We start from the raw sequence: 19,290 nt of genomic DNA, 5'->3' as shown, positions 1-19,290 counted from the left end.
GGAGGTGTAGGAACCACAGTTCTAACCCCTGAGGACTCCACATTTCTAGACTGACCTCTTCACCATCTTCTCTTCCCAGCAGCAGTCTGTGATAACAGTATTTCCTCTGAGTGCTGCACTGCCCAAAGCTTTAGGGCAACTTCTTTGTCAAGTGATAGAAAAAGTCTTTTAGCTAGAAAAGCAGTGAATTCTCTCCCTCTAGAGAACAACACAGAAAAGCTGTGGTTTTTCCGAGAATGGAATTCTTACTATGAAGGGAAAAAAGAATTTCTTAAGGGGGCAAATGCTAACATTCATCTCTAAAAAAACTCATGTTTTTTTTCTGAAAAGTCACAATTTCTTCATCAGCCTGATACTCTGGTTAGGTCTTTCACCAGTTTCAAACACACTTTTATATCAGAAAACCAAGGAACAAAGGTCTTCCTCTCTCCCCATCTAATCCTTCTCACCGTATTTCTGAGATCCATCCCTCTCACACTGGCATCCACACCATGCTGAAGGACCCACTGTGCACCCCTCTTATTTCATTTACAAATTAAGTAGCCTGTATTTCTCCAACATGTGCATACCCCAAGAGAAGCACAAATGGCATCTCTAAATCAGATTGCTTTACTGCACAGTCCTGTGTACCAATATTTAGATAACACTCTCCTTAAAAACATCTGCCTAAATCCAGCTGCTATGGCCACTTAGAGGCTACAGAGCTGTCATAGCCCTGGCAGGGTCTTGTTCCAGGTGCATTTCATCTCACACTAAGGAAGAAAAAGCAGCATGGTAGTGTATTCCAGAGAAGCTATAAGGGCATACACAGCTTATGGCAAATTGGTTTCTTCCCTGCCAGAAACTATAACCACTCCTGGCCCAGGATGGGCAGCTCGACTCTCCGCAACTGGATTGCTGATGCGATTTGTACTGCATAAAGATGAAAAACCATCTGGTGCCTGGATCTAGCTTCCTTCAATATAACCAAAGCCCTTTTATCATCTCAGTCGATTATGAAATTATCTCAGACCAGTTCCTGGCAGACAGGTACCCACACAGGAGAACCAGCTCCAGCCAAGATAAAATAAAATCAGAGCCCGCACAGAGCACACTGCCCTTTCTGAGGAGAAACAGGCCTTTAGGGCCATTGCTGGGCTATACCAGAAAAAAAACAGAGGATAAGAACCCAAAGCTGCCTTAGAAATTTATGACTATATTGTTTATTAATTTTACTGTTTAATCATTTTGGTTTGCAATTTGCACTTTATATTTCCTGCACTTTCTCAGAGTACTTCACCCTACAGGGCTTGTCATAAAAAAAACCTTGGAGAGCTTTTAATTTCAAGCCAAAGAAAAAGATGAAAAGTTAAATCACTTACTGTTGCATTCCCATTGGCTGCAAATTGATTTTATTTACTGAAACATGCTTGCATTGCGAAAACCACTCAACACACACAGTAAATAAGTCAGTATATGTAAGTCTAATGTACCAGAGTAGTTACTCAGCCCTTTGAAATAGACTGGAGTAATAAACACCTACATACAAATTCAGTTGAATGCTTATTTTTCTCTTGCTTAGAAAAGGTCAATCAATGCTATCAAAGACAAAAAATAGCTTGGTTGGTGCTGATGAAAATTAAGAACATATTTTCCATGCTGCTCCATGATATCAAAGACAAACAAGGTACTTAACACACCCAGCATATTCTTGTATGTCCTTTCAACTTAAAAATTGCAAGGCACAGAGCAAACATCGGTAAGTTATTAGCTCCAGTCTTCTGGTGAACTTCGTAAGAGCAACATCAGAGCCTGAAGCAATACTACCACTGTCAGATCTCATAAGCTAAACAGGGTCAGGCCAAACAGGCACTTGAATAAGGCACCTTTGAGGATCACATCACTGCAGCAAGAAATAATGCTGACAATTCAGTAGTGAGCACTATTCCCTCCCACAGCAGAACTTTTCATCTCAGATACACAGCTACAAGTGCCAGGCAGCACAAACCAGTTTTGAAAGGCATCAGCATTGTGCTGTGAAAATATTATCCCCATCTCCAGCTCAAGTTATAGCAGAGCTTTTTGCCTATTAAAATTTCTCCAGTCATTTCAAAGGAGCAAGACAGTCATTGCTTCTGGTTCTCAAGCTTTTCTTATGAGACAAAATATTAGGCAAGATTTGCAGTTTCTCTGGGTGCATTTCAGTGGACAAGGCAATCTGCTCACTCATGTGTATCTATTTTACCATTAGCAAAATGGTTTCAGGGGCAGTGTTATTTTGTGCCTTTGCATCTATCTGCCTATCTATTATTAATAGAGAAGAAAGAGCATCCAGCCTACACTTTCATGATGAAGGAAACCTCCTCTAACACAGAAAATGAAAACATACAAGTTTCTTTCAGTGTGTGTGCTTTACCTCACTGTTGTGGGCAAAACCTCCACAATCCTATCATTTATACTAAGTCACCTCCACTGTTGAAAGCACAATACACTTAGAGAATGTGGCTCAGCAGCTCCTGGAATGAACAGCAGTTTTTAAAGTGGGAGTTCATATCTGTCTGACATTTACAGTCTATAGTCAGTGATTCAGCGAGCTATAGTTGCTGTGCACAAAGACAGATCATTGGAGAAATGAGCAACCCATAACATGTGTGGAAGCCTTGGCTGTCCACATCAATAAATTAGACAATACCAAATAATCAATGCTATAAACTACAAACTGCTGATTTAAGGTGGAAGGAAAAAACCATGATGTTCAAGAACATGACAGAGAACTAGGGGGCAACATAGGTCAATAAAAACTAATGCTATTTGCCATTCTAATTACTTTGCATGTTCATGAGCCAGGAAGGCAGGCTGTGGAGCTGTAAGTAAAGTGCCAAGAGTACTGACACTATATATAATTCATAGACTGCAGCATATTGCTACATTCCTCGCTGCCCTTAGAACTTGCAATTTCTCCAGGAGATATGGAGGCAATACTTAATGTTTATCTTCTAAACTCATTTTTCATGAGCCCTGTATTAACAGGTCACTCTAGAGAATGGAAAAGTCATCAGTCTGGGTCACTTGAGGGACTGCAAATGAAGGAGATTTTATCCTTGTGGATATATTTTGTTGTCACTTCAGCAGTGACACAGTTCACACAGCAACCACGAATGGGCACAGGCATCCCTCAGACACTGTCCAGATCCTCAGCTTACAGACTCTGATGAGGTGCTCCTGAAACCAGAAGAGTTGGTCCAATTTATCAAGACCTTGCTGGGTGTCAGGTGAAAAAGAGATTTTAAAAGACAGAACAGGAGTGGCACTTCTTCCAGGTGAATGGACACCCTCATTGCACTGATACCATGCTCTGAACTGAATTTTCCTGTTGACTCTTTGCAGACACAGAAGTTGCTGCAGATTTATAACAGGGTTTTTGCATGGTTGAACAAGAAATACTCTGAAAAAGGCAGAGAAATTGCTCCATTTTCCAAATGGGATCAAAAGCAAATGGACACATTTCTCTTGTTGGATCATACTGGGCTTTGCCTGAGGTAGTTAGAAAAACTAGTCACTACAGAAATCAGTGGCAATTAAGTCTGCTTTCAACACAGAAACATGCTTAGCTATCTACAGGAGTTAATAGGATGCCAGACATGTAACAAACTAGAATTGAAATTAAAGTTTTAAGATAAATACTTTACTGTATTACAGAAAGCTAATATTTACAAAACAAAGACCTTGGTAAAAATTAATACAAATCACATAAAATATATGAAAAGAAAACTCTAATTGTTGGCACTTCCTATATGTAGCTTTAAATAGATAGTGATTTTGGCAATGGTTTGAGAACCCAGCTGTGAAATTAATTTCCTGGTCTTTAAGTACTGTATTTGTCAGCACTTAACCCATTTCTGCCTTGCTGTCTCTCACAGAAAGGAAGGTTTCCTTTAGAAAATAAAAATACTAGAAGATGCAATGCATCATTTATAAGAAAGTGCAGCAGAGGAAATGCTAAGAACAGTATCTCCTACCACAGATCTTTTAAAGCTTGGGACTCTCCGTAAAAACTTAATTTGGGCAGGCTTTTTGCTGTCCCTTGCATTTAATGAAAAAGTGATTCCCTGACTGTGTCAAGATATTGCAAAGAGATGAAGTCTTGCTATGGAAAGCTGTAATTTATACGAGCAAGCAAATGTCACTTGAGATATGATGTGTCAATATTAGAAGTGAACAAGGAGGATTTTCTGTTCCCAAACAATCTGCAGTATCCCTCCCAGAAGTAAAAAACTTATGCAGATTTACTTGTTCATTTTAAGATTTCATTTCCAAATTAACAAGTATCTAATTTTCACAGTTGTTAGAACTGCAGTCGCAAGCAAACTCCTTTTCTCTTTGTCCACTGTTTTGTAAATATCTTCCCCTGAACAATCGGTTTCTCCAATTGTCTTTTAATTTATTCTCTTTTGGACTCAAATATTGGTAAAAGTTCTGTTATGAAAAAAATGTTTTCCCAGAGGAAGGAAGGCCTTTCTGCATCTACCACTATAAATGCAGTTCATTACTCAATGGAATGTACTAACACTATGAACTAAAAAAGAAACCAAAAATCTGACCATTTTTTACCCCCCTTCACTGCTTACGTTACATTTGAGGAAAATCTGAAAATGCACACTTTATTTTGAGGCCAGCAGCCCTGCTTGGTTAATCATTGTATCTTTCTTTGTGACACTATTTGGGTAGTGATACCTAAAGCCACCATGGCACACAGGCAGGTGCCAGGAGAGCCACAGTGTGAGCCCCCTTCTCCCTTCATTCTCCCAGGCCAAGATGTGAGATCCAACCTCATATCAGCCAAGGAAATGGGGTGCAAACATCCATCACCCCCTTGCCCCAGGAGCTTTCTGCACTGGGATTTGCTGTCTGTATTACTAAGTATGGCAGGGAGTTCCAACTTATAGATAAAATTGCCTGTTGAGAACAAAAATGAGTTCTAAAGTAGAAAGTGCCAATATTCCAGTGTTCCCTGCCTGCACTCCAGCAGCTCCCCATGAAGTTACAGGGAGCAGGAGTTGGGCTTTCAGCTGGAAACAGCAGATTTCCTGCCAAAGGGGAGCTCTGGTTGGAACACGTGCCTGGGATAGAACAGGGGACAGGCATCTCGGCCGTGTGTCAGAAGTGACAGGGACTGCCAAGCACTGGGAGTGAGCTCAACGCTGTTCACAGCAGGCAAAGAGAGGCCAAAGCTGCCAAGCCAGGAAAGAATAAAAAGCATGTCCCTACAGCTGCTGACAGCTTCAATATCACTTTAGAATTCTGGTGAACACTAAACAGGGGAAATTTTTCTTTTGGAGATGTGGAGCTAAACAAATAGAGCTCTTAAGAAGGAACATCTGCTTCCAGGAAAAGGGAGGCAGCTCCAAGTACAGCAAACACTTCCCATGCCTGCCAGCACTGGCAATGCAAGGGAGCAAGGAGGAGCAAACCCTGAAGACCAGACCAGCCACTGTCATCCACACATCACCATGTTTTACCTTGGAGTGCTTTTCAGGCCGTTTCATCAGGAAAATTCACAGGCTGCTTTAGGCTTTCCTTGAAATGTTTTCTGCTTTATTTGAGACAACAGACTCTCTGACCCATGCTTGAAAATACAAACAAATAAGGGAGAGGGGAGCTAACAGCTCTCCTCAGAGCTGCTGGCCAAAATCAACAATAAAACACCACTGCACTTCAAGCAACTCCCAGATCCCAGGGATTAGGTGAGATATTGAGGGCTGACAGGAACCAGAGCTTGCATTTGGGGAAAATGTTGGTATTTCACAAGAAATTTCCTGCAAAACTTCACTTAAAAAAAATAGAAACATTCAAAACACCTCATTTCAGAAATGCTGAAAAATTTCAGTAATATACATTAGTAGCTATATGTGTTATTAAAAATAGTACAGCTACAAGTCAAAATAAAATATATTGGCTTACAATAAAGAAGTAATTTAACATAACAAAATCAGAAATATGAAGTGTTGCAATATGACCTTTGCTGTTAAAATTACATAAATCAAAATAAATGTTATTTTCACACAGTGCTCTAATTGATGTTTACTGCCTTATTTGATGATAAAATGGTGCTGACAATAGCTATTTCATCCCATCTCCAAAGAAAAGGCTCTGGAGCTCAGAAAATAAAGCAATAATGGGAGAGTGGGAGTGTGTCCAGCCTCCATCAGGATCTGGAGAGGCTCTGCCCTCTCTGCAGAGTGCAATGCCAGGCAGAGAGGTCAGAGTTAGTTTGGATACCCAAAGCCATAAAAAACATGTTAACTGGCTCTGCTGGAAAAGCTCCCTCACAGCTAACTGAGGAACCCCTGCACACCAGAGCTCAGGCATGTCCAAGCACAGGACCTGTCCCTGCACAAAACTGCTGGGGATGTTCAGTTCAGCTTCTGCTCCTCAGCCAACTGCTTTTTTAACCTGAGTCTTATGCTGGCCCTGCTTTTACTTACATTTACAAATCATATTCAGAGCTCAGTGACCTTTCAGAGCTAAACTGGATTTTTGGATAAGTAACTACTCAAGCAACACTGAAACCATTTCATAAATTCATTGCACATTACTAAACTGTTTATGCCAAAACACATTGCCGTTGGGAGGGAATCACAATTCAATGTTTTCAGATTTTTAAGTAAACAACAACTCTTATATTTGACACCATTAAAGTAAATCCCTTATAATAGTCTCAATTCAAAAGGACTTGGAAGGACTTCCATGTTTCAGCTCAGTTTAAATAAGCTTTTAATTTATCTTAAACACTTTTTGCTGTGGTTGTTCTGGAAAGTGTCAGCAGCCAAAAATGTTGTCAGTCAACATGTCATTTGTATGACTCTGGTACAATACTTTATCCACCATAAACTGATAAGGCCTAGAGTGCACTGAGTGGTGTCAACTGCAGGTATAAATTTGATTTTGATCAGCACCCAGTAAACGCTGCCAATGTGTCACTAGCCTCGACTTCTAATAATGTAAAGCAGCATATCCAGTTCACAGAGGATTAAAAATGGGCAGAAAAGCAACAACTACCAAATGGCTGACATACTTTTAGCTCATACCCTCACTTCTTTTGTGGTAGCTTTTCTCTCTATGGCACTAGAGCTGCTGGAAAATCCAACTAATTGTTTGCCTTCTAAATCCAATTCACCCCCTTGGTTTAACAATATCAAATGACCATCAATTACTTTTGTAATAAAGGGGTTCCAAACCCGCAAACAAAATCTAGCAACAGCAGCAGGTGTAATTTGAAAAGTGAGAGATGTAATGAGACTTGAAAGAATTTAATTGAAAAACTATGATCAAAGAGTGAATTCGGGCAGAATCATTCAACTCAAGTAGCCATGTGGAATAATTTGTCATTTATGATGGTCAAAACAGATATTGCTGCATAAATGACTTTTAGGAACAGCCAGGCATTTTAGCAGCCTGTGAAGAATATGCCAGAGTAGAGGATGAAGGAAACTTGGAGGACAGAGCTCCTGGACAGAGTGGTCCAGTAACTCCTGCATGTCACTCCAATCCCTCACCAGCAGTTTATCAAGTTGGTCAGACAGCCACCTTCTGCTGCCATACTGGAAAATAATTCACCAGTACAAGCTCACAAATCACCTCTTTCCACAGGCAGCAGAAAGAACAAGGCAACTTCTCCCACTAGCACAGCTGTCCCTGAAGAAACACATCCCTGCAAACAGCCTCATCTGCCAGGGGCACCTGGGCCACGCCCTGAGAGCAGATCTTGCTCTCTTCCCAGAGGCATTGCCCTCTCCCAAAGCTCCAAGATACATCTCCTTGCATCTTCTTCTTGCCCTGTGCCCTTACAGATCAGAATTCCAAAGCAAAAAGAGTGCTGAAGGAGCAGATAAACACAGCAGGTGTTTTTTACAATGGCACCTTTTCACCCTCAAAGCTACTGAAACATTGCTGTGCATCAAGATGGAGTAAACTTGTTAGTAGGGCTGGGGAAAACAGGAAGATGCATAAATTGCCTTTCAAAACCAATATTACATTCTATGTTTGTTTTTTTTTTCCTTTTAATCTGAATAGTATAACTGTTCTTTAATAAATGTTGGCATTTACAATACTAATTAAAATGCTTTTGATTGTTGATATTCCTGAATAACTGTAATTTTAATAAATTCTAATAATGTAGATTAACTGTAGCTTTATATTAGTGTACTCAGTTTTTTCTAAATGGGTGCAGTCTAATTTATTATCTAATTAAAAACTGAGTTTCTGTTACATTTTTACACTTTAGAACCCTAGATCAGTTTCTAATCTCACTTGTTTGTCACTCTAAAGCTACCAAGAAGCAAAGTGAAATGGTATCAATATATATATTTTTTTTTTACATAGACTGAAGGGTTACGTGTTATTTGCTAAGAGATAGCACTGTTGTCATGTTTCTTCAGCAAAAAAGGCTGACAAGACTTGTTTCACATCTGTCTGCATAATATAACAAACCCATGAAGAACTAGTGATGAAAAAGCTGGTTTGTTGACAATCTATTATTGTTAAATGCACCCAAACACCAAGATTTAGGCACTGCTCATTAGTGCTGTATTGTAGCTCAGGATTTTTTCCCTATAAATACTTTGTGTCAAAATACTTTTCAAATATATTCTAGGCTGCAAGCCTTTCCCTTAGAACCCTGAAGAGCTACAGCCTCTGAAGCCTTTTATCAACTGAATCCCACCCAGCTGTTCATTACCCACTGCAGCCAGACAATGACACTGCCATCCCTATGTCCAGCTGCCCCTTCCTGCAAATGCCATCTGACCTGTTTGCTTTCTGCTCTGCTCACCTACCAGCACCACTCAGGTCCCTCTGTGTGTCTTCCCCTGGCCAGGCATCACACACTGATAGCTTTCAGTTTCCGTCTAAGACTGCCGAGATTTCTTTCTTACAAATGATTTCATAGTTGCTCATATCATGACATAGTCACAGAAGAAAGGGAGGAGGAACTCCCCTCCTACCTCTAACAGGCCCACTGAGATCTTCCAGTTGGGTCTGCAAAGTCAGAAGGCAAGACAGGATCCAAGGAAAGCACATTGTCCTTGCAGCTCCCTGCCACAGGCACAGCCACTAAGAGAACGGCACCGACACTTTGGCACAGGAAGTTATGGCAACACCTTCTAATAGCTCTAACGACACCACTGGACTTTGCTGGATAACTAAATAATAAGGGTTGTGTCCCCAGTTGAAAGCTTCTACTTGAAATAAATCCTTAGGCAACACTGATATAAATACCAAACAGGCAGACATCCTTCACTCGGCCCACAGCTGCTCTCTTGTGCGCTGTTAATTTGGATCAGGCTGGGCTTGTGGGATCACATCTTCAGCAGAACTGCTGCATTTGTCTCGCATCTCATTAACTATTCTGATTAGTTTTACCAACACCAAGTAAAAATGGTTCATCCGGCTCCTGCACCTTGAAATTTTCCTAAAGCTTTTGATGTAATTTCTGTATGACAGCCCTGCATTTATTCTGATTTCAAGTTTCAGTGTTTAGATGCCCGTTCTGCATTTAGCTATGAACAGCAAATATTTCATATTGCTACTTACATAACTACCAGAATCTTCACAAAGGATTAAAAACCTCATGTACCATATTTGATGTGACTTCAAAGAAGAAAAGATCCTTGTCTTACAAGCAAGAGATAAATAACTTCATCCACCTAACTGGGGTACTTTTTACTGTGTACTTCAGCAAACGCCTGAAAGACTACAGGGAATCTAAGCCAGCTTCCCCTCTCTCCATGGCAGTGCATCTCTCCTTGCTCAAGGGAGACATGGAGTAACCCATTTCACTTTCAGAATAACTCTTCAATAACAATTTCAGGTTACCATGGCTCCTAGCAGTGCCCAACAGAATATTTCTGTTCAAAATCTTTATGTTAGAGGAACTCAGACACTTGCCAATAAATGCCAATTTAGACATGGTAATAAGTACCAGTAATAGAAGCAGCATCACAAAGCTCCTTCAGAAGAAAAGAGCAGGCAAGATCCTTTTCTCCACATCTGTGCTGCAGGCTAGCAGAGTCAATTCTATCCCAGCCTTCAGCAGTATTTGCTAACAGTGATTTTAAAGACCAGCAGGTTCAGAAGTCAGAGCTCTGGTTCTCCTTCTAGCTTCTCCTGGTACAATATTTTGATGAGAACTCATTTTCAGACAGATGAAAAATGAGCCCTGTGCAACACCAATTCCATTATAAGAAAGACCTGGACATGCTGGGATGAGTCTGTGAAGGACCCCAACATTTATTCAACCAAGTCCCTGAGGATGTCATGTACCTGTTCCCAGCCTGTGATCTGACCTCAGGACCCCCCACCTGGCTTGGACAGCCACACAACACAAGCAATCCTTTGCTGTTTGTTGTACAAGTTTTCTTTGACCTCTCCCCCACAAAGATCTAAACCTACACAGATGTAAAATTCACCAACTGAAACAAAACAAAACCAGGAGAAACAAACTGGCTCATTCAAGCTGTCATTTGTAGCTCTTATCCACACTTTTAGGTTTTCATTTACATAAACTTACTAGCCTCTTTCAGATATCTAGAGAGATTCAACCAGCAAACACATAGCATCAGATATGTCTCCCAAACATTTCCATCTGGAAAAGGTGTTTACAAACATATGTGCTTTTATAAACTAAACAAAATTTAATGCAACATGAATTCAAACCAAATTAAAAGAGGAAAAACCTTCTGCTTCTCAAGCATTTTGCAAAAAGGAGAACATAGTTCATACGTACATTTTAAATAATTCAGGTAATAAACTTTTTAATAAGAAAAATAACTGTAATAAATACTATATTTAGTTTAGGACAAATTCCTTAAATTGTGAAGTTTAAATACACCACAGTGTTTAAATAATGAAGAGAACACATGACTTCTAGCAAGGTCATAATGAGAGGGAGAGCATAGAATATCCATCCAGAAATTTAGTTAAATGCATCTCATTTTCACTTTGTCAAACTTAGTTCACATTCTGATTGAAGACCAGAATGCTACTCAGGGTAGCAACTACCCCCAAAGCAGATATTATATCTTCATGCATTATACCTTCATTCATATTTCAGGTCTAGGATCAGGTCGGTCAAATCAGTACTTTAGAGCTCTGTCCACAGCCAAAAATGGACAATAAATGTTACATGACATAGGGCACACAGGGAAAAGAACTCACTGAAAATGAGAAATAATGATAAGAATAAAAAAATCAGATTCTACTCAAAACAAAGGGAAGAATTTTTTTTTCAGGAACATATTAGAAACATCATATGGAATAATTCAGTTTGATATAAGAACGAGGAATTCTACCAGTCACTACTTTGAGTAGGGCCCCATTTTAATCAAAATTTGTTTACATGGCTTTGTGTGAAGGGCTGAAGAAAACCTCAGCTGTTTTCAGGTACTTGCAAAGTTCCACAGACACAGAAGGCAAAATAATAATTACAGATGTCATATTGTAGAATGAGATGAAAAGGGAGCGGGAATATGTCAGTAGACAATACTTATTTTAGCTGTTCATTTTTTGATACCTGGCAAAAATAGACAGAAAAATACTGTTGTCTGGTAAATACTATATGGAGTCAGAACCATTGAGTGTATGACCTCCTGACAAGCAGGTTACTTTGTTTTGACAGTCCAGTATTGCTAATTTCATTATTGGAATAGGTTGTGCCATATTCTTCACTAAATACAATCCCTAGACTAGAGAAGCTGATCATCATAAATTAAAGGAAAGCTTAAAAACATGGAGCATTTCCAGGTTTTGTACAAAGCAAAAGGTAGAAGTACTCTTTTGTGGAACTTTAAAAGATCTTGATATAAATTTCCCTGAGTCTGGGACTGCTCAGCTTTGCTTTGGACTTACTTCTGTCAAACAGATTCACCGACATGTGAATACCAATTTTTCTTATTATTTCAAAGCTTTTTTTTTTTTTTCTATTGGCATAGAAAAAAGATTCTTACCAGTAACCTTCAATTCAACTGTCCTTCGTATAAGCTTGCCTTCAAATTTTAGTTCACAGGTATAATTTCCTCCATCTTCTTCCTGGACCTCTTGAATTAAGAGAGTATTTCCCTTCTGAATTACAACGCTTCTCCACATTTTTGGCTCACATTCCTGCAGAAAAAAAAATCCAGTGCCAAAATTACTGGGTTTGTACAACATAAGACAGTGTTGCCTGATCAGATTTTCAGTATTATACATAAGGAAACAATCACCTAGACATAGTTTGCAATTAAAATTCAAATGTAATTTCACAAAGCAGAGAGATCTGAAACTGGAACTAATCTGAGGACTGAAATTAAACAGAAATGTTTTTAAGGTTCAGTTATTCCTACTGTATCACATGGGCTGTGTTTAATACATGGTGCCCTCAAGCAATGGTTAAGTATCTTCTTTTTCTTCATAACAACTGCCAAGACCTCTCCTTTAGGATGGACCATTAAAATTGAAGGGAGTAAGGGCAACATCTGTTAAGAGTTAGCCTGAAGGCAAATTTTATACATAGTCCCAGGCAAGAACCATTTACCAATAGAAGAAAACAGGAAGAACAGCAGTTTTTTGAGAGTATTCAGAAGCCTGGTTTCCTTACAGCCTTATTTCTCATCACTGGCTTCTCCAGCACCTGATGAGCTTTGATTCAGTCTTTTCCCATCAGCAGGCACTTTGCAACATCACCCCCCGTGCACCCTGTGATGCAGGACATGGCACTGATGGCCTGCAACTGGCACAGACCTCACCCACACGGTCCTTAGCTGTTGTTTGGCAGATTTAGGTTCATTGCTACAAACTGGAACCACCCTTGAGTCCTTCTGGATAGGGTGTGATACAGTGCAAGAAGAGGCTCTCCCTCTCCTAATATACTGGATCCCTGCAGGCAGATCAGTCACTGTGAACAGCACTCATGACTGAATCATTCTTGGAATGCTCTGAACTAAAACCACGGGCCAAATCTAATCATTGTCTCTTGAAAACGGCACCTTAAGATTATGTATTTATTGTCTCCAAATACTTTAGCATCAAGCCTGTTCTCCCTGCAACAAAACCATACTTTTTGAATTCTCTAAAGCACTCAGCAGTCCCAGCAGCTCCAGAGGCTCTGGCTAATCCTGTACCCAGGAAACACAAAGCAACATAGGGCCTGAGTACCTTCAATGCCTCTCTACTCCCTCTCTCAAGGCAGCAGTTTGGAATAAGCTCTCAGCCTGCTGCAGTCTCACATCAGTTACATCAGGCTCAGCAACTTCAGAGTCTGGTGACATGCCCACACCTATGCCCCATTTTCTGCTTGTCTGCAACAGCAGTGTCAAAAACACAGAAAACAAAATAGAACAAAGCTTTCTCTTAAGAAAACAACCAAACAAGAAAATACGTCAACATGCAAATATATTGTACCACAGTAAGAGATCAGCACGACACAAACATTAATTTTTCATGGACTCCATACGCATTCCAAATCCATGTCAGATTCTAAATTCAAAGACCGTGATAGAGAAATAAAAAGACAGGACTGAGAGTTTCTGGCCTTGCACTTGGAAAGGGAGCACTAAAGAGTTCTCCCTGTCCCTAGGAGGCCAAATTCAGTTACAATATGATCAGATTTCAGATTCGGAAGCTGTGCAACACTACTGCAGGTACCAGAGTGATCAGCACTTCTCTCCGTTTCCAAAGTACAGCTGTAAGGGAAGCATCATCTCATCTTGCAAGTAACTTTAGTTAACACTGGTGATAGAGAATGACTGGAACCCAGATCCCATCTACTGTGCTGAGACTCACTCAGGACACAAATCTGAGCCAGGAAGTGCCATTAAATCCTTTCTGATTTGAGTTTGAAATTTTGGTTCCATTGAAAGACACATCACCCACCTACTCAGCGTAACTAAATCTGAACACTGGGCAAAGAATACGATTCAGTCCTATTCAATCCTAATTGAGAAGGAATACAATTCCCAGAACACACAAAGTAAGCATATTTCAGATATGCACCCTTTAGTGCAGCACTGAAATGACCTGTGTTACCAGTTTTACATTCTCGACTTTATTTTTAAAAGCATAGGAACAAAGAGATGGAAGATACATTTTTATATGCTTTACATTTTTATATACAAGTTTGCAATGAGAAGGATGAAATCTTTACTACTACACAGAGTAACAATTTAGCAAAAAAAAAAGTTTGTCTATTGTGGTTTTATATAGAAGAGTTGTTTTGGTGGAATTGTACCACTAATTTCCTTATTATTTCTTTTTGTATCTTCTTGAATCACTTCCTATTAAAGATTATTTATAAGCCTTTCTTTCCCAAATTTCATCTAATTATTTTTTATTCTGCTGACTATGCAGGCTTTACAAAAATATGTTGAAAATACTTGTTTATATATTAATACACAAAACTAAAAGCAAAAAAGGGGAGAAGCTGGAAATTGGCTGAGACACAAAATTCTTACTAATTTTTATACTCTGAAAACAATCTAGATTTTACTGTCGGAGGTCTGCTAATTTCCTTAAAAGGGTAAGTGCTCAATTGTATGACTCATTTCATGGAATCACTGAATAGTTTTTGTTGGAAGGGATTTTACAGATCATCTCATTCCAACTCCCCTGCATGGGCAGGGACAGCTTCCAGTAAACCTGGTTGCTACAAGCCCCATCCAACTGAACCCTTCCAGGGATGGGGAGTCCACAGTTTCTCTGGGCAACCTGTGCCAATTCTTCACCACTCTCACAGGAAAAAATGTAATATCTAATCTAAACCTACCCTCCTTCAGTCCAAGGCCATTCCCTCCTGTCCTTTCACTACTTGCCCTTGTGGAAAGTCCCTCTCCAATAATCTTCTAAGCCCCCTCCAGGTACTGGAAGGTGCCTTAAGTTCCTCCCAAAGGATTTAAACAATTAATTGCTCTTTTCTGCTTTTGCAATATGTTTACCTGCTAGAAGAATCTACAAGTTTCTTTTTCTAGACTATTTACTTTCCTTAGGCATCTGAAATGTTTTGGATTTTTTTCTCACAGTAATTAAGGTGTGCATTATTATGCTTCTTTTTCTTTTCCTTGAAATCTAAGTGGCAGTACCTCAAAAGTCTATTTTTCTGGGTAGTTAACAACTCCCTGTCCTTCACCTGACATTTTGATTGTTCTCTTAGCCCTCCTTTCAACCCAGCAGTAGAAAAGACATGATGGTAATGGATTAAGACTCCACACTCATGATGTAATATACCTTTTCCCTCTGCCAGCTGATTTTTCATGAAACTGCTCTTACTCTTAAATCCCGTTCATTCAATCATGCCTTGACACACACATCTACTTTAAAAAAATCCCACACATCTTGTCAAAACAGTTCTAATAGGCGTAACTGAGCTGAGCATATATCAATGGCATTCATTGGGGAAACCTTTAAAAATAAATATTTAATGCAGTGTAATTCTAGTCAGAAGTGAAGTTCATCCTACTGTTAAAACAAATCCTCACAGCAAATGCTGTATTATGTACTGGGTGTGCATGTGGAGTTCTATTCAGGCATAATTAAGAGCATGTTTAAATTACAGTTAATTCCCAGTAAATTGATGCAAGTACTAGCTCAGATTCATTAATCCCTCAACACAGAGAAGCCTTTTGGAAGGCAGAGCAGGTTCTGCACACAGTGGGCAGGCATCATCACTGTCCTGTCTGATAGTATTTCATAGGTCAAGTCCAAACTCCCTGACTACCAGTGAATTGGCAGGTTCTCATGAACACAAGGATTTCTCTTTTCAGCAGAAGGAATAAAGAAGGAAATGTCAAAGACTTCCTCATACTTATTTATCTATGTAGTGTTCTGTTTCAAACAACTTATGCTCCCTGCCTGGGTGAAAACCTCTAAATATTCCAGCATAATGGAAAGGAATACCCCCTCCTCCCACTGGCTTCCACCAGTGTCTCTGGAGCAGATTTACTCAAGAAGGTGGCTTTATGTACACATCAAGCTTAAAATCCAAAGATTTTAAGGAGGATCCAGTGTGGTCTGACCAGAAATGGATGCCTTCTTTGGAAAGTGAGGGTCAGATCCTAAGGCAGGATAACACTTTACACTATTCTTCAGGAGAAGAGACCTGCTTTTTGTTACTCACATTGCCTCCCACAGCATGATCTTAAGTCCCAGACTGCAGTTTGTAGGGACTACTCCCATATTCACCAAATTATTTTGAAATCCATATAATTATATATTTTCTAGAAATTAGACTTCTGCACTTTTGAATATGCAGACTTGCATTAACAGTAACATAATAGTCTCTAGAATACCCAAAACTATGTTTAGAAATAAGTTTCAAGGGATAACCTGACATACACATCTGCTGTGCAACATTAATATTGTGATGGTACACTGCTGAGCTTCCTGACTCAGGTCCAGGCAACAAAGATGTTTCTCTAAGAGTCAAACTGATAACTCATTATTGATAATTATAGATAAGAAGGTGTATGTAGTAGGTAATCTCACACATGTCTCTTTTCACTATCAAGCCAGACTAAAGGTTGTCGACTGCAATTGTCTCATTGTTATCATCCAATAACATAAAGTCTGTTCAGTTTCACCTCAGTGAGGATTTGTCAGTCAGCTGTCATGCTCCAGCCCGGTGTCACACAACCTGTATCTGACACCCAGACAAAATGGGTGGGATTATGGAAGAGACCCTTCCCCTCCCTGTCTTGGTCTGTACAAAGCATCACTGGTGTGGGCCTGCACATGCATCTTCTTTAGACTCATTTCTGCTCCATGACTGCTGAAGATCATTTCTGCCAGACTATTTTTCAGTGTGCTTTTGCAAAATGTTGAGATCTTCAGTGATCTGGTGTTCAGTAATACCAAGGTAGAGAGGGCAAGAAGCAGCTTCTTTTTGGTATCATCTTTGCTCTGAGATTTCAGACTTCATGTGCAGAGCCAGGAATTGGAATCAATGATCCCTGTGAGCCCCTCCCAACACAGGATATTCTATGATTAACTAAACACATATATTTGACATATGAACAGCACTGAAGATTATCAACCCATATGCTGAGAGAAAGAGCTTCAACTGTTGAAAGAAAAACTTAGTTCACAGTAACAGTGGATTATGGCACATATTTTGGTACTATACGACATAACATGTGAGATTTCTGTAAAAAAAAACAAATAAATGACAACTTTTATAGTTGCTCTTTTCAGCTGCAACCTGCTAAGGAGGAAAAAAATCTGCTAGTCTGCCCATATTACTTATTTCATACAAAATAATTGTCTTTAAAGAATGTTATTAAGGTTGGGAAATCAAGGACTCCAAATTTAGATTTTTAACTAGTTTGTATGTTTCTGTCTGTATTACCTGAACCACGCTTATCCTAAACTCCTACAATCCAAACTCTATTTTCCACAGATCCCACTGAACTGTTCCTGTTGCCCAATTATCTCTGGTTCCTCCTGACTCTCAGCTCTTTATTCTTCTCTACTGTTTCTTGGTAGGGTATTTGCCTCAACTAATACCTGAGGGCTTTTCAAATATCAGACTTTGACCCCAGTCAAGACAACAGGCAAAATTTGCCAGACCTTGCTGTGGTCTCATTACTTGATATTTGCCAGCCAACCCATATTTTACTTATTCTCCTGCTTTCTTGGGGAGCTACAGAAACACATCACCAATACATCTGCTGATGAAAGTGGTGTATGATACTTGACAGTCCTTGGAGAAGGTGCAGGCAGATGAGTTACCTGGAAAGTAGTAGAAGTATCTAACTGACCTCAGTTAAAATGAACTGACTTCATGACGGTTACTCAATGAGCCTCAGCAGACTTCTGTGCAGACTCCAGGAGGCACTGGTAAAAATTTACAAGTCTCGGTGAAATTAGCCAACAGACTCCATAAAAATTAACTGGCAGCACAACTGGAGCTGGCGGTGCTGATAGGCCTTTGGCTCCATTGCAGGTGCTTCCCTTTGTTTCTACTCCAGCATCATGCAGGGAGACACCACACCCAGGTACAAACTGGTACAGAGGCACCGTGGTTTGGGAATGAGGTGCTGCTGAGAGAGAAGTCCTGTGAGCTCTCACAGAGCAGCCTCCTTGATACTGATTTCTGCTGGACAATGACTATGCTGGGTAGTTTTACCTGCAAAATTGTCATACTGGGAAAACACTCTCCAGACCAGTCACAAACCACTGATGCCTCACATAAAGTCAGCTTTAAGATTCAGACTGAAAAAAGTGAAAGTTTTGAACGGTTTCAGCCCAACAGCAATAAGACAGCAATAGTTACCTTGTACCACACCACATCTGGCTCTTGACTGGCTGTTTTGTAATCCTCAATATCAGGACAGGAGATTGTCTTTCTCTTAGTGACTTCTGATTTTTCCAGGTATCTGATCTTGCTGTTGTAGCAAAGCCCAGATTCATTCTCAGCTACCGTCAAGGACATGGACACCTTCATGCAATACGTCGAGTTTCTGCAGGGACAGAGAGATGGTTTCATTTATCCTGCCTTCTCTTCACCATGTTTGTTTCAGCACAGAAAGTTTCTTTGTCAAGCCCTCATTTTCACAAACACTTGAGTGACACATTCAAATAGTAACAGCCATGCTGTGCATTTCCAGCACCGAAGAAATACTAGGAAACATAAAGGCTCACTTCTGACTGACTGTGAAGACTATGAAGAACCTTGAAGAAATATTGTTGACAAGTGATCCAACCCAGCACAGCATCTCTTTTGAGCTTGCAAGTCTATGAACACAGGAACCTGTTGGCACCTCAAATGTTGGTCATGATACACCATCCCATTTCCTCTGTATTCCCCCCACACTTATCCTCACCCTTGTTCTCTCTCACCTTCAGGAGATTTCACTCCTGTGTGCAGTGCTATGCATTTGAGAAGAAGGGTTATGTGCTGGATGCTAAACAACATCACACAGGAAGGATTTCTCCCTGAGAAGGAACCCCTGTACAAAATTCCATATGATACTGTGCTGGGTTGACCTGGACCAGCTGCCAGCCTCCCACCAGCTGCACCCTTCACTCCCCTCAACAGGATGGGGAGAAGAAAATAAAATGAAAAAACTAATGGGTCAAGAAGAAGACAAGGAGACCACTCACCTATTACTGTCACAATAAAACAGACTTCACCTGGAAAATAAATATTTTCTATATATTTTGAAATATTTTTCTGACACTAAAGATGCTGGCTGCTTACTCTCAACAACTAAACCCAGGACAGTGTTTTTTATTGAAAAAAAAGTCCAAAGTGCTTCATGACAAATCTTCTCTTACATTTCATTCTGT

At 39.9% G+C, this 19,290-nt stretch overlaps 1 protein-coding gene across 17 annotated transcripts in view; it reads right to left on the bottom strand.

The window, feature by feature from the left end:
- IL1RAPL2 (interleukin 1 receptor accessory protein like 2) overlaps positions 1-19,290 on the bottom strand; it is a 348,614-nt gene that overhangs the window by 136,901 nt on the left and 192,423 nt on the right. For all 17 annotated transcript variants that reach the window (XM_053956026.1, XM_053956036.1, XM_053956028.1 and 14 more), the window contains 2 exons: positions 18,275-18,461; positions 11,982-12,135 (listed from right to left, as the gene is read on the bottom strand). In XM_053956026.1, coding sequence (XP_053812001.1) covers positions 11,982-12,135; positions 18,275-18,461 — 341 coding nt within the window. The remainder of the gene's footprint in view (positions 1-11,981; positions 12,136-18,274; positions 18,462-19,290) is intronic.

This window comes from Vidua chalybeata, chromosome 14 (genome assembly GCF_026979565.1).
Source record: "Vidua chalybeata isolate OUT-0048 chromosome 14, bVidCha1 merged haplotype, whole genome shotgun sequence".
Lineage (NCBI taxonomy): Eukaryota > Metazoa > Chordata > Aves > Passeriformes > Viduidae > Vidua > Vidua chalybeata.
Note: the sequence above shows the minus strand (reverse complement) of the source record. Positions and strands in the feature narration are given on the sequence as shown.